Source organism: Epinephelus lanceolatus, chromosome 24, assembly GCF_041903045.1.
Source record: "Epinephelus lanceolatus isolate andai-2023 chromosome 24, ASM4190304v1, whole genome shotgun sequence".
Taxonomy (NCBI): Eukaryota; Metazoa; Chordata; class Actinopteri; order Perciformes; family Serranidae; genus Epinephelus; species Epinephelus lanceolatus.
The window spans coordinates 14,338,002-14,354,002 of record NC_135757.1 but is presented as its reverse complement, the minus strand read 5'-3'; the positions used below and the strand labels follow the sequence as shown (position 1 = coordinate 14,354,002).

Sequence of the window (16,001 nt, the reverse complement as noted above, 5' to 3'; positions counted from 1 at the left end):
GTTACAAAGCCGTGCCAGAAGAAAACAAACCCAAATCCAAAATCTTGGCAACAGTTCAGCATTTATTGTAGGGCCTCATGATGGAGGGACTTTGTGAATGGCGAACTGAACGAAAAATGATTATGTTCTAGGTCCTCTCCTTTTGCTCTCATCTGCCGTTTGAACAAATGATTGCTCGTTGTGATGGTCCCTCGGTGATGTTGGATTTTTTTAATGACATCTTTGGCTTTAACCTGCTGTTTCTGGATGGAACAATGTGTCATAAAGAGAGCGACCTCTCCTCATTTGATATAATGGTTATTTTAATGCTGTTTTAACAGTTTTGTCATTTGAAAAGCCAGTGACTTTTCAATGACATGGTACAAGTGGAATCACTTGTATTACCCGAATTTTTGCTTTTATGTGATTTTAATTTGGTGAAATTTATCTGTCATCATCTGTCTCACAGTACACCCACAGAATGGGGTGTACACACCAGTCTGCATATCTTACGCACACAACATCATGCATAATGACCACTGCAGCATCCTCTTGTTCTCTCACACAGGCACAGGTTTTTTTCCCATTGAATGCGAATGGAATAACTAAAATGCACAGCAAAGAGCAAAGCAAAATAGCAGTAGCACATCACCACCCATTTCAAATGTTATCACTCTATTAGATAGGTGTCAGTGGTCATTAGTGTTAGAGATATAGGTTAGACTGATGCCCTTATCATCTTATTAAAACAGCCATTGCTAAAGCTTTAGGTTTCTTTACATTTCAAGAACATTGTGGTTAATGTGGTTTTGATTAGTCACAAAAGTCACGTGGTTATGGTTAGGAAAACATCATGTTTTGGTTTAACCTCTCTAACTCCGCTCGGACGCCCGCGTCCGCGCTCCCTCCCTCCTCTGTTAAAAGGTATCTTCCAGGCACACTACGTCATCAAACCATGTGATGTTTGGTATTGCCAGATTCAGTAAGCTCTCGGCTTTTCAAAGATAACATCGTTTTTCTTTTATTTCTTATGGATTTCGCACCAGAGCAGCCTAAACACACAAAGTCCAAAATCGCGATGAGTGCTGTCAAGTCATGTCATGCCGTTTTTCGAGGGGAAAAGTTAAAAGATTACTCGCGATCTTGAGCGGAGCTGCGAGTGGAGACGTAGATCTTTTATAAAAGGTAAGAGTCTCACTCCTACCACTATTTTTGGCTGAGATATAAGGCCTAGAAAGTGGGATCATAACATTCACATTTCATATGGCTCTATTTGGTGATATTTTATGATGTTTCTGTGTCATAAACAACATCAGCTATCATAATCACACCTAATTTCAATAAGGTACAATGTTTGAAGCTGGCTGAGTGTTGTTTGATCACTGATAGTACTGTTTTGAAGCAGAGTGAGCGCTCTTGTCATTTGGAGCTCCGCCTGGATCTTTTCATGGAAAAAACACTGTAGAATGGTCATACTTTGAGCAATTTTCTTCAAATTTGAAACAAATGTTCATTGATAGTGTGCCTACAGCCCCACAGTGTCATTTACCTGCTCAGATGAAGCCAGAGACAGTTATTCATCCTGAAAAATATTTTTTATTTTATCTTAGGCAAAATCTTCAACTTTTTACTGACTTCAGAGGCCCATTACTCTGTCTCTGTATCAGTGTTTCTGACACTTTCACAAGAAACTTCAGGGAGTTTTCTTTCTGGCAAGACCTCATGCATGTATGTAGTCAAAGCGGTTCAGACACTACAGTCATTTTAATTTGGTTATGTCATTTTAGGCGTTTTCGCCACAAAATGGGGGTGGAGTGCAAGAGTTAAAACAATGTTTGGTAGCATAAAAGCTACTGGAAACGCAACACGTCACCAAAAAAACACCCACATTTGGCGCCACTGGAAATACAGCGACGACTCATTAAAAAACAGCCATATTTGGGGGCAGAAACACTGATGGAAATGCAGTGAGAGGTTGCCAAAGAAAAAAAAACACATGTGGCAGTACGAATGCTGCTGGAAACGCAGCCACGACCTCTTTCCCAATGGGAATGCAGTGATGGGTCGCTACAGAACACCGACATTTGGGGGCACAAATGCTGGAAATGCTGTGCTGTCTTTCGAATGAACAAATGGTGTTGTTGGTCTCAAACAGTGGTTGGCTGCTTGCCATCCCCTCCACCTTCTGACGACAAAATGAGCTCGTATACATATCACCGCATAACAAGAAACATGGCCGTTTAACATTTGACAATGGTACTTTGAACATACCGTGTACAGTGTAGCAGGGTCCTTCTAAAGTAAATCCACAATGCTGATAAACACAACTAAAACCTTTTTAATAGAGTGATAGACTCACAGTCTTTCTCGGTGTTGACTGAGCTGAGAAGAGGCACTGTTCAGAAAATGTAGAGGTCAACAATAATTCAAATGACACAAAAGTTGCATTTGAGCAAAGCTGGCCTGTGCTGAGTTTAAGAGATTTCTGTTGTAGCAGGTGCAGTAAACAGCTCAGCATCTAAGTGTCAAGCACAGTGGTTTGGAGTAAACTTTGGCCACTATTCGGGGTTACCTCGGTAGCTCACTGGGTAGAGTGCTTACTACGAAGGCTGAGTCCTTATCACAACAGCAGCAAGTTTGAGTCCATCCTGGGACCTTTGCTGCATGTCATCGCCTCTCTGTCCTCTGCTTCTTTCTCTATCAAATAAAGCAAATGTGCCCAAAAAACTTTTGCAACTTAGATGACAGCTATTGCTCCTATAGAGGTCGTTGAGATATGTGCACTGGCTAAAGGACCAGTGGTCCTGTGAAGGCACAAATCAGAAAGCATTAAAAATGTGCCAGAGATTGTGCTGACGAGCAGAATCTCCTTCACGGACTGTAAAGGACAGCGGACGATGCGTTTATGCAGACCCTGGGTCAAAGGATTAAAAAGAAGAAGATTGCCTCATAGAAACCCCAGTGGTCCACCAGCAATCAGCTTGCCGCAATGACATTTCCCCTGGAATTCCAATACAGGAGACAACAGAGATAGGGACTGAGAGCTGTGTGTGTGTGTGTGTGTGTGTGTGTGTGTGTGTGTGTGTGTGTGTGTGTGTTTGTGTGTGTGTGTGTGGGATGGATACGGAGAGGGACAGAAGTAGTTATACCTAAAATGAAACTATTTCACAAATTGCTGCAATCTGCAATCCTTTATTTTTAATCTTCTTTTTCACTTTGCTCAATTATGTTTTCAAAGATGTGCTATTACAATGTGACACCAGAGGTGCCTCTTCACAGTTTCACTCCCATTTTGACCACGAGTGTTGCATAGTTAAATAATATATATGGTTACACAATAGTGTTGTCAAAAAGTATTGATTTAGCCATACATATTGATTCTGAATATTCTAAGCTGTTTCAACACTCATTTCCTGAGATGGATTGTTCATACTAAACATAAATTTGATAACACTTGCTTGTTTTAAATTATTTGTGCCAAAGATGGCAGGGTTCAATGCTAAGGTTTTTTTTCACTTGCCCGGTCGGGCAGGTTGGTCAGAGATCTACTTGCCCGAAGTCAGTTTTTACTTGTCCTATAAAAACTGTTTAATTTAAGCGGCTATCAAATAACAAAGACTGCAGTTATTTTTATGTTATGTAACCTTTATTCACACTGTATTTATTAATTAAAACAACATATGTCATGTATTGTAGCTTAATTCCTACACAAATATGAGTGTCAGGGCTTAAAGTGAAAAATGTGTCAATCATTCTCCGTCTATAATTTTGCTCCCTACTTGAGCCATGCCCACCTCTATTTATTTTTCACCCCTCTCTCCAGTTCTGCTGTATTAACACCGGGTTTAATATATTTTGCTTCCATCTCTCTGCCCTGCTCTACTGTACTTCAACGCTACTTAGCTCTCTCTCTACTCTACCAGTAGACTACCACATCCACCTGTTGCACAAAACGCACACAGCAGTGTTTCCCCTAGGATGGAGTTGTAGCAGCGGAGGTGAAGCACACGTATGAATTAATTTTCACATGCGTGAAACTTTTTTGTATGCTTGCAAAGCACAGCCTGCTGGGATGTTTCTATGTATCTACTGGTAGGCTGCCAGAAGGGCTCTTTAGGACTAAGTACATACAGTACATGTGTGCACAGTATGAGCAGATGAAATGTCTGTCTAGCTTACATATGAGGTGTCTCAATATTTAGGAACATACAATTGTATTGAATATCATAAAAGTATAAAGTCACTTGACATGCTGCTGTTATGTGCTATGACCTATTTAAGTGCTGGAAGTTGTTATTTACGTGACAACGCCTGAACGCAACACAAGCTCAGCATGAGTGCCGTGCTGCGCTGCTGTGCGAGCAGTGTGTTTGTCTGTGCGTGACAGCAATCTGATGGTTATTTACACAGTGTCCATAACAATAACTTTGTCAGCTGACAAACTGCACCAGGCTCGGGGTCAGGTTTGGTCAGGAAAATGCGGCCCGAGCCGCTCTAACGTGCTCACCTGTGTGTGTGTGGTGGAACTCCGCCGTGCGCGATACAGAGAGCAGAGCAGAATTGTTAACACGTGACCATGTAGAGACAGAAATGACACGATGGCATAACACCATAAATAGTATGTTGTTATGTTACTATATGAAGCGTCCATCACGCAAAATAATATCAATGGGGGCTGTGGGCAGGACATTGTTACTAGGGATGGGCAACACAAGCAAAAACACTATTCGAAAATCGTGGCAAGTACACAGAGATCCATTCATCTTTAAAGGCCCGAACATACTCGGGCGGAACGGACTCCACGGAGGTCCGCGCGGACTCAAAGCGGACGTCCACAAGCCCTGTGCGCGCACACCAGTGACTGCTTGGCATGTATTTTTCACATCGCGGGAATTTTTCACGGACATTTTTACAGGAAACTACAACGCGGAAGTGCGCTCGGCTATGAAAGCCCGAATGAATGCGGACATACCTCACGGAGTAGTAGTCTCTGCATGTTTCTCCTGTTTGTAGAAGAGCATCTCACACCGCTGTAGCAATCCTAGACTGCCCTCGTGCGGTTAGGAGCTGAATTGCATGTCAAATAAAGGGGGGGAAATAAGACGGCGAATAGTAATAGTCGCATTAAAAAATCGATTTTTCAAAAATAAAACAACTATTCGAAAATCGAAAATCGTGACCCATCCCTAATTGTTACACAGCGTGTGCCTGTGACTTCAGGCAGAGAGACCGCTACATCAGAGCCGAAGGAGCACGTCTTAAAATACATTTATTTTATCAATTAGTTATTAACTTTTACTATTTTTAGCAACTTGCCCAATCGGGCAAGTGAGTTGTTAGTTTACATGCCCGACCTTGAGTTTTACTTGCCCCGGGCAATCGTTATTGTTGAGCCCTGGATGGAATACAATTGGGGTCTTATAAAAGGCAACTGACGGCAAACATAACAACTGCAACTGCAATTGTACATATGCATTTACGTATGCCACTTTTGCTGAGTAAAATCATTCATTCGTTGACTACATAATAAGAAATCTGATATTGTGTTTTTACAGATTACATTACTGGCAACACAGAGAGACACAGCTTACCCAGCCAGAATAATAGGTTTGCTAAAATGTTGATGGCGGTCAAGTTTAGCTGTCAACCTGTACTCCATCTCACTAACTCACTAGTATAACTCCATGCATTCCTATGAAAGCTGCTCAGTCGCACTTGAAGCCAAAACAGCTCTATTTCAGTGGTATGAAATCACTCGGATCTTCTGCATCATGGGGCCCACAGAGAAAGCACACAGGAGACTTCCAGCGGCCGAGCTGCTAACTTGCAATTTAGCCCTCCACTAACTGGAAGAGAATAAAATGATTTATTCGTGCAGCTCTTCTAGACCTTCTGGATCAAATCCTGATAGTGAAACAAATCATTTTGCAGAGGTTATGAAGCTGATTTACAGACGTCTCTTTCACAATGTAATTCTACAGGGGAAAAGTCTTTCTGGGCCCAATGGCATCATGTGATGGACTCAGACCTTGTAATTCTACATTTGGCCACTTCATAAACTGGCTTGAAAGCCGGGCGCTGTTCCTGGGGGCTTGGCCTGACCTCTCAGATAGCTTTGTGGCCAATTTGATTGGTTGAGTGTTGGCAAAATTGTAGGTTTAGAAATGGCCTTGTCAGCCTTAAAATGCATTTGTGCACGCCACGTCAGGGACAAATGATGAGCACTTCTAAATATGCAGTTCTCAGAATCAAATACAGCAGAGTCGCTGTCCTTCAGAAATAACAATGTGTGCATGCCGGTATCAAGATTGCAGTCTTTTAACAATAATTTAAATCAAACTATGGAAATATAGTTAAATAACTGTACAGTCATACTTGCTTATTATAAAAGGGAGACGATACGAGCAGTCTGCCCTGTGGAAACAGGTGTATGACCTTCCCTGGAGAATCTCTGAGTCAGGTGAGAGGAAAACACTGAGGTAATTAGAGGCTCAGCATACAGAATGGTAATGAGGCCTTTTCTCCTTGTTGCAGGGTCTGACTGTCAGAAGTCCTCCAGCTCTTTTTATCCAAGTCTCCTGTGGGCCAGCCAGTGGAGGGAGGGCATTTGGCCATCATTGATTTCCCCTCTCCAATGCACCGGTTTTGAAGATCAATGCAACATGAAGGTATTTGTGTCCTCATTAATGCTGTTTGCTCAGCGAATCGATGCAGATTGAACCCCCAGCTTGGCTTGGCTGACATTAGGCTGGCCTAGAGAGGAATAAGACCTCTTATAGTTATGTTTTAAGTACTCAAATCCTTTACCTCGCTAATAGCACAGTATACAGAGAGTCCACCACAAGTGAATGTCCTCTATTCAAAACTTAAGTTCACTAAAAGTTAAAAGACGGAAAACACACTCAAGGATCAAAGGTAAAAGTACATTACTCAACCTGAGCTTTACTCCCCTTAGGCTGCTCTTTGGTAACGTGTCCTATGGCCTACAAAGATTTTTGTTTGGTTAATTAGTTCAACAAATATTCCCATAAGGTTTCTACATAACGTCATCTTGTGGTAATGCAATACTGTTCCCTAATGAGAGTCCTCGCTAATGGTTCCTGCAAGCTCTTTTTTACAGAAAGAACCGAACATCTCGACAATGTTTCTAAAAGGTTCTTGTAACTATGCAATGTTCTGGTAACTAAAACAGTGCCAGAAAATGTCTGCAACCAAAACAAATTTTTTGGAACTGTTATCTAGAATGGGGATGTAATGAGAACGATACGTCTGTACCGAGTCAATGCCAAATTCTGAAAAATGCGATGGTATTTGTTTTTCTTCAGTACGGTAGTTACCAGGGAAGGAATTCTTCCAGATGTGACGGGCAGCATATACAGCAACGAGTGTTCTCATCTGCTGTTAAGGAATAAGGAGAACGCCTACCAGCACAGAACAACACCAACATGCAGAAGTCTGCAATAAGTTCTGCTGCAACAACAGCTCCACCTCGACTTGTCAAAAAGAATAACTTTTTTTTTTCTGAGACCAGTAAATTTTCCTAATTCTTTGCAATGAGAAGGCTGCTTATTTACACTATGCTACAAAAGCAAGCTGTGGGACCAGGCACTGAGGGTCTATTCTGTGCTGAACGCTGCATGTTCGGTGCTTTTTTTCTGGTCGCCAAGTTGAAAAATGTTCAACTTTGGATAACACGCTGCTATCATCGCTGTCACCCAGCCGACCAATCACAGTGGAGGAGGGGTGGGACAAAAAAGCCTGCCAAAAAAACCAACCGTTACATCTTACATGTACAAGTGCTAAACAATGACAACTATGGAGGAGAAATAGGTTCACATACTGTAGGCTATCCCTTAATATATGTTTACTTGCCCACAAAATCTCATGCACAATTTAAAATAGATTAAATGAGTGTGTGTTCAAGTCCATTAGATTTATTATTTTGTTTTTGTTTTTTATCATGGTATCAAATTGGGTTTTAAAAATCGTGGAACATCATGAGCATTGGTATTTACCCATAGACTGTAAAAATAATGGACGTAACTACTGTGACATGACCCACTGGTTTGTGAACTATTGTTTTTAGGCCTCAAGTTCAGCATTTGGCCATCGCCATCTTGGTTTTTTGGAGCCAGAAATGACTATATTTGGACGAAAGGCTGGTGCTGTGGAGGGGCAAGGGGTGGATCTGACTGAGAAGCCAAGGACACTATCAGCAGACAACCTTTCACTCAAAGCAGCCCACCCTGAATTATGTGTAAATATAAGCCTTGATAAAGTGTAAACAGGTGAGTTATATATAAATTCAATACCCGTACAATCTTACTATATAATGATGTAAACTCTGTCTGTGGGTGTGTCTGTCTGTGTCTCTGTTCAACATTTTTCTCCTCATTGACTTGGTCAATCCATGTGAAATTTGGCACAGTGGTAGAGGGTCATAGGAGGATGCGAATGAAGCAATATTACATAAATTGTCCAAAGGGGGGCACTATAGCATCCGATTGAAATTGCAAACTTTCTCATATCTCATGCCCTGTATGTCGTAGAGACATGAAACTTTGCACAGAGATGCCTCTCCTCATGAGGAACAAATTTGCCTCAAGGAACCATAACTTCCGGTTATATAGATTTTCCACCATTTTGAGTTTTTTGAAAAACACTTAAAATCAATCTCTTCCGAGGAAGTTTGAGCGATCTGCATGAAACTGGGTGAACATAATCTAGGGACCAATATCTAAAGTTCCCTCTGGGCAAAAGTTGGAAAACTTACTAAAACTGAGCTTCTATAAGGCAATGAATATTGCGGAGGGCGTAGCTCATCACATAAAGGTGTATAACATCTCAAGGGTTTCACCCATCACCACGCAACTTTGTAGGCATATGACCACACATAATCTGAGGGGACCCCTCCATTATGAACCCAATCAAACAAAATGGGGGCGCTAGAGAGCTAATTTCTTATCCAGCCCTAACCGCCATATCGATTTTTACTAAACTTGGTAGATATGTAGAACAGGACGCCTCAAGGTGACTGGAGAAATTTAACTCTAATTGGCAACTGGGTGGTGCTTTAACAACAGAAAAATGCTTAAACATGGCTAAAATGCGACTGATCGCGGTGGCTCCCCCTGTGGACCAATGTTTGTTTGTTTTTTCCTAAATTTTGGTATGACTAAGTCATGGTATGGTATGCTGTACATAATCACGGAAACTGTCAGTGTGTCATTCTGTCAGTCAGTCATTCTGTCTGTCCCACATTTTTCTACTCACTGACGTGGTCAATCTATGTGAAACTGCACATAGGCATTGAGGATTGGCATAGGTAAAAGGTGACAAAGCTACCAATGGGTATGGACTAGCTGTAATGAACAGGGAAATTAGCGATAGAGACCAAAACAGTTTTTGGCACCAGACTGTAAACCTGGTAATATCTGCTGTAAAGCTGACTCGCTTCTGGAGCCAGCCTCAAGCGACCGTTCAAAGAACTGCAGTTTTCGGCACTTCCGTATTGGCTTCAGTTCTCAGCCCCAGAGGCTGCCACCTGGTATCGACTATTGAATTTCTGGTATTGTGGCATGCCTTATCTACAGCGTAACAGCACCTTCAACTGTCAAAAAAAATAGAATGGACTAAAATTGACAACATTTCCCTCTGAAATGTAGCAGAGTGTAAAACTATATAGATGTACAAGACAGAACTTGGTACTTGAATAAATGTTCTTGGTTCATACCCGGGTGTGAATTTTGTGGCACACATAAAATAAGTAATGTTGCAACTCCTATCACAGGGGCAGGATCTCATCTTTAGCACTGGAAAACACAGGGAAATTGTAGTATTTATGATACTGACTGACCTTATGGTCCTTGTCAAAGTTCAGGAAAGATAATATTTTTTAAAAAGGCTATGGGCTGCATATTGACTCCAACCACTCCACTCAAAAAATAAGCTGACTTCTCCACTGCCCAGTCCCTTGAGCCTTTTTCAGCTGCTTCATCTCACTCTTTCAGCCTTTGACCTCATATATCTATGTCTCTGAGGATACTATCATTTGTCACTGCTCTGTAAACTACCCTTGACCTAATCTACATCACCTCTCTCCCTCTGGGTTTTCTTATACCTGCCTGAGAATGAATTACACCACCACACACACACAAGTGGTCAATCTTCAAAAGCCACATCATCATCGCTAATCTGAAGCTCCTATCTTACATCAAATGTCAAATCGAATCCCTCTGATAGCATCTTGTTTCATTACAAAAGAATACATCTGCTCTTAAGCAGAGAGAAATTTTAACCCTTTTTTTTACATCAGGAGCTTTATGTTTCTCCTGCAGCACTGATGAGTCACCCGGTGCAAACTGTGCTTCTTCACTCTAGATGCTCAGGGGGACGTCCTCCTTAACTCAAAGACGCCAACGCTAACTTAGATCTGAAGTGGGCTTCAGAGGACTTTGTGAAGTGATTTATTCAGCAAGTATTGTTCAATATTTTTGCAAAAAAAAAAAAAAAATTGGCAAGGCTCCAGACCAACTTCTCCACTGGTAGCACTGCTGCTACTAACTTTCTCAGTTATTTGCACCGACATATTATTTAATCGCACCACTTTTGGTACAGCATGTTACTAATCAATGACCTCGTCTGCTGATGAATGGTTTTCTTTATTTGTATGCCTGCAGGTTTTGTTTGTTAGTATTAATGTGCAACTCAAAGTTTCAAGCTTTAACTGTCTAGACACAGTTGCCTCTCACATTGCCTACAATACACACACAGCATAGCAATCCCCTCATAGCGCAGACACAGATTCTGGGTTAGCCATTGTGGCTGAAAGTGGTACTTTTTTTTACTTTTTTACTTCCTAATTTTATTTTTGAAATAATCAGCTACAGACTGCTTTATGTTTTGGAATGCTACCATGTAAAATTTAACTCACGCACTCACAAAAAATGATCGCCTATGTGACCATTTTTGTTGCAGTCTGGAGCACTGTTTGGGATGTTATGTGAGAGGGTTAATCAAGTTTTTATTGTTGTTTTAATATCATTTGCTGTTAAACAAGTTTTCAGGCTATTGGTTGTGATTTATTAATACCAAAAGTATAATTTCTTGTTTGAGGCGATGTTTCAGCTAACTTTACAGCTCTGCAGCAATAATTGAGTGCACTCAACCCAATAAAAAACTGTAAAAACTATAACAAAATGCTGCACCCCATGGGCTCAGCCTAAGTGCAGTAGATTGATTTTTATTGGATTAAAAATAACTCACACACAACAGCATTAACAATCACTGAGGATAAACATTATGAAGCCTAAAGGCAACATACAACAAACACCAGACAGGCACACGTGGATGATCCCTTCATCAGTCTTAAAAAACTATTAATCCTTATTTGAGTCGGCGTGAAACTTCACCTTAAGCGTTATGCAAGGAGACTTAATCGTCTGAATACATATGTCATTGTTAGAGGTCAGCACATGAACTCTCCCTGAACCAGCACATTTGATGTGACTGGTTTAAACTTTCACTCTGCAGCTCGCCTTGTAACTCATCAAAACAATACCAGCTGTCAAGCCAAGTCATGATCTGCATGCAGTATTCATAAGCAGCATGTACACACAGCAACACAATCTGAAGTATGGAAAAGCTGCACAGATACAGTTAGTCAGAGACAACTGTCAAGTCTGTGAGTGCTAACAGGATGTTAGAATTATAACAAACATCTGTGACATCTGTGTACACTGTACTGTACAACAACTATGCTATTTTTTTAAGAGATGATGAGAACAGAAACAGAGGAACCACACGCCTCACTATCTTCACATTACTCTTTAGGGATGAGTAATGTGTGAGAGTAATGTGAACCACACGCCTCACTATCTTCACATTACTCTTTAGGGAAGTGCGCTACATCCTTCCCAGGGTGCCCTATCCAGCGCAGGCTAATGAACATCTCTCCCAGCCACCCAGCGCTTGCATCAGTTCAAAACTGGACTTCACAGCAAAGGAAACCTTCACAGCTGCTCTCCCCCCCTCAGGGTTCTAAATGGGTGCACTCAGTGATTTGCTGCTGCAAAATGCTCCAGATAGAGCCGACTCAGAACTAAAAATTACCCACTGTGTACCTAGAGTGTGAGACATTGTAAAAGTCACCTTTCGCACATTTATCCCACATCTTATCTTGCACTAACACTGCAGGTGGCTCGGGCTTGTGCAGCACACAACAAAAATCAAACTCTGTAGCACAAATGTTGTGTTTCAACCTTTCTTATCAGTCGAACACTGGCGAAGAGATCAAAACATGATGATTACTTTCGGAGAGGGGGCAACAGAGCTTCAGTGCACTTTACAGCAATACTACTGCAGCAGCCTCGTGTCATGTGCTGTACATACCACCTGAGCCCACATGAGACGGCGCGTGGCACTCACCATCCTTACGGTGGTAGGTAATCTCCACCTTGCGCTCCTCCGAGCCCAGCAGCGCCTGGGCCACCTGGGCCACCGAGTGCCGGGTGGTGAACTGGCCGTGCAGGAAGTCACAAGTGCATGGCTTCTGCATGACGTCCGGCCGGGAGAAGCCCGTCATCTCGCAGAAGCCGTCGTTACAGTAGATGATAGCGCAGTTCTGTACCCGGGCATTGGCTATGATGAATTTCTTATCTGTAGAGGAGAGATTTAAAAAGGAGGAAGAATGGTAATTTGTTCATAGGCAGAAAAATCACATAACCAATTTACTGAGGACATTAAACATGTGGATATAAATGAAACCATTAAAACCATAAATATATTAACATAATGTGACACAATATATTTCACAAAAATATAAAAACAGGTAAGTGGGTGTAATCTGTTTACATGGGATTATCCTCCATTATATTCCTTAATATATGAATAAATAAACGTAAAGCAGGCTGGATTGCTTTATACTTGTTTATGCTCATCTTGTAATCATTACAGCTTGATTATCTATTATTTTAAGTGGAAAAATGCATACATTTTCAGCTGTACAACCAGATTTATGGCACACTTGATGATTGTTTGCCCATTTGCTTGATTCAATAGGCCTCCAGCATGCATCACAGCACAAATAATCTACCAAAACTAAACACAACTGGAGGATTTAATAAAGGCAATGCAGGTATTTTGAGGATATGATCTGAAAGTTATTAAATCCCTTAATCTTTGTTTTTCATATGCAGCTTTTTTAACTACAATTTCCAGAGTAGAGGAGGCACTCCAGCACTACAGAGCTGCTACACAAGATCAGGCAGCAGGGTGATTAACTTAAAATTACTTTCCATTGACATATCAAAATCATTCAACTCATCAATGTCCTAACGACTATATAATTGTTGTCAGGATGCAGCAGGACAGACACAAAGGCAGGCAGCACAACACAGCGCACCCACACAGCACTGGACACCAGGGAGAGGTACTCACTTTGTCCTTCGAATTTCCGAATAATTACTCCCAGAAATGTGTTTTGTGGCGCAACATGACCTCTCCGGACAGGCATGGTGCCCCTCCACAAAATAATGATGATAAAAAATCTTTGACTGCCCAAGTAAGCCGGTCCCCCAAAACGCCTTCCGTCAAGTTCTCACGGATGACAAGCGAAGCCAGAGGGGGCTCCCCGTTTTCTTTGTCACCAGTCAGTCATCCTCGTAAGAAAATCTCCCCCTCTCTCTTTTCTCTGCCGACCCCCCGTGCTTCCCTTATTTCAACTCCGACGCGTCCCCGGTTGAGCGCATCGCAGAGGCTTCCCTGCGCTCCTCGCCGATGTGAAGCTGAAAAGAAGGGAGTCGGCAAACCGCAGTTTCACCAACATTTCACCGACGCTCCTCGAAAGCACTGTGCGCGTTTGTGCCGGCGCGTGAGCGAGTGTGCGCGTGGGGGTCTATTGTTGTGAAGGGAGGACTGATGGTCTGTGAAGCCAATGGCTGAGAGGAGAGACTGACAGAGAGGAGAGGCACAACACTGACACTGCGAAGGGAAAAACCCACATGGATGCGTAGACAAAGCAGACGGAGAGGTAGTAGAGGCAGGGCTGGCTGGTAACGGATTACAGTAACGTGTCACGGCGACGTTACTTTACTACTCCCTGTTTTGTTTCAAAGCATAGGGACTGTTCGTTATTTATGAGAGTGGAGGGGTGGTGCATAACGGGGGTGGCATATCAAATATTTTTTTAAGCACTGGGGAGGGAGTAATGTTTTTTATTTTGGCCTAGAGGAGGGACATACAACTTTAAATGTCTGTATTTTGTATTTATTTTTACCACCTTTTTTTAAAAAAAAGAAAACGTGCGTGGGTATGGAAGGCATGCTTTCTTTACAAATCACCAAAATTACACCATTTCCCATAGCCAGAAACTGTAAAAACAGAAATTACTGTTGGATTTTCAAATTTTCTACGGTCCTTGAACACCTTAGGTGGGACAAACATGTCTAATTTAAAGAAATTGCCAAAAATAAAACTGTTTACACTAACCAGCATGCATGACAAGAGTGACAAACCAAGGCTTTTTTATTTAACTCCATGATTTCATCCCCAACTTTTAATTTTCAAATATTAAAGGGAAGGTTTTAAAAATCTAACAGCTCAAGGAAAAGTATTTATAGCATTGGGGAGGGCCCAAAAAACAAACAAACAAAACAAAAAACACCCCAGCCACCCCCCTCATATGATAAATAAACAACAGTCCCGTATAGTGGCAGCATAAACAATTTGTAATTACCTTCTAGCTTACCATATTTAAGTCTGTTAATTTCCTTCTCTCACTATTACACAGCTAATACAATTAAGATAGTTAGCTTAGCAAGTGCCAGGTAGCTTAGCTTATCTGCGTCTGATAAGTTACTTTACCATGCTTACTTTGATTTTATGGTTCTAATGATGCCCCTATTAAACCAGCAGCATGGTTTAATAGGAAGGCAAAAAATCACGACGACAAGTAATGAAACATTACGTTTGACACTAATGACTGACTAATTTTCCTGTCTTCTCTCTGAGTCACGAGGCCAACAGTGCTGTGAGTGGTGACATCAGGGCAGCAAACGCAGGTGTGCCTCCCATGTCATTAATGAAGAGTCCTAGGCCAAAGTGAAGCTGGGCGGTCATGTTTTAAATGTCCCTTCTAGCCTCAAGCTTTTCCAAACATTGTTTGCATAAAACGCTCCACTGTCACTGCCTCAGAGTGAGGGAGGCCTGCTGCGCACGAGCAGGCGCTGGCCATGGTGCTGCTGAGACAATTCACTTTTCCTCCCACTGGTGGTATCAGTCCCATGGTGTAGACATTTTGTAAGGGGATTATACAGAGTGAGAAGTCAGGAGAGGGGGTCAGCGCCTTGCTCAAGGACACTTCAGCAGGAAATAATCAGTGGTGCCCCCAAGGAGGGGCCATAGGACCCTGATATACCATCCAGGCTGAGATCTGGCTCATTTTTTAAACTAACACACACATAGTGGTATCTTGTGAAAATGCACAACACAAGGCATCCACTGGCACCAACCATGTCAGCATAGCTTGTTGGGAAAGGAGTTAAATAATGCTCCAAATACCTGAGGTACCTCCATACCTCAAGATATCTAAATTAAAAAAATCAATACACGAAAATACACATAGGCTACCAACTAAAAATCCTTATTTTGTGTAAAGACAGTTATGTTACCGTGTCAAAACAATGACAGGTAATCTCCACTGGAGGTTTTAATACTCTCCTCCCCTCAATTTATTCCCCTTGTTCCATTTTCCCTTCAGATCCAATCTATTTCCCTCCCTGTGTTTCTTTTCGTGTCTCACTCAGAACACGCACATGCAAACAAACACACCCAGAGTCTAGTGAAACATCTGTCCTGGTCTTACACTCGCTCTCCCTCCATCTGGTCCATTGAGAAAACGACTCCGTATACACAGACATGGGTTGGGGGGGGAGAAGGTAGCATATGCTGTTTTTACAACCTTGTGTTTTAACAATGACTACAGTAGATTGCACGTGCAGGCAGCCTTTGTTCAACACTTTTCT

General features: G+C 41.9%; 1 protein-coding gene across 7 annotated transcripts in view; it reads right to left on the bottom strand.

The window, feature by feature from the left end:
- kcnh7a (potassium channel, voltage gated eag related subfamily H, member 7a) overlaps positions 1-13,976 on the bottom strand; it is a 97,620-nt gene extending 83,644 nt beyond the window's left edge. For all 7 annotated transcript variants that reach the window (XR_004501006.2, XR_004501007.2, XM_078165888.1 and 4 more), the window contains exons 1-2: positions 13,417-13,976; positions 12,406-12,636 (exon numbers count right to left, since the gene is read on the bottom strand). Coding sequence is in view for 5 of the 7 variants with exons in the window: in XM_078165888.1 (XP_078022014.1) it covers positions 12,406-12,636; positions 13,417-13,492 (307 nt within the window). In the remaining 2 variants the exon portion in view is untranslated. The remainder of the gene's footprint in view (positions 1-12,405; positions 12,637-13,416) is intronic.
- Between the last annotated feature and the right edge of the window lie 2,025 nt (positions 13,977-16,001).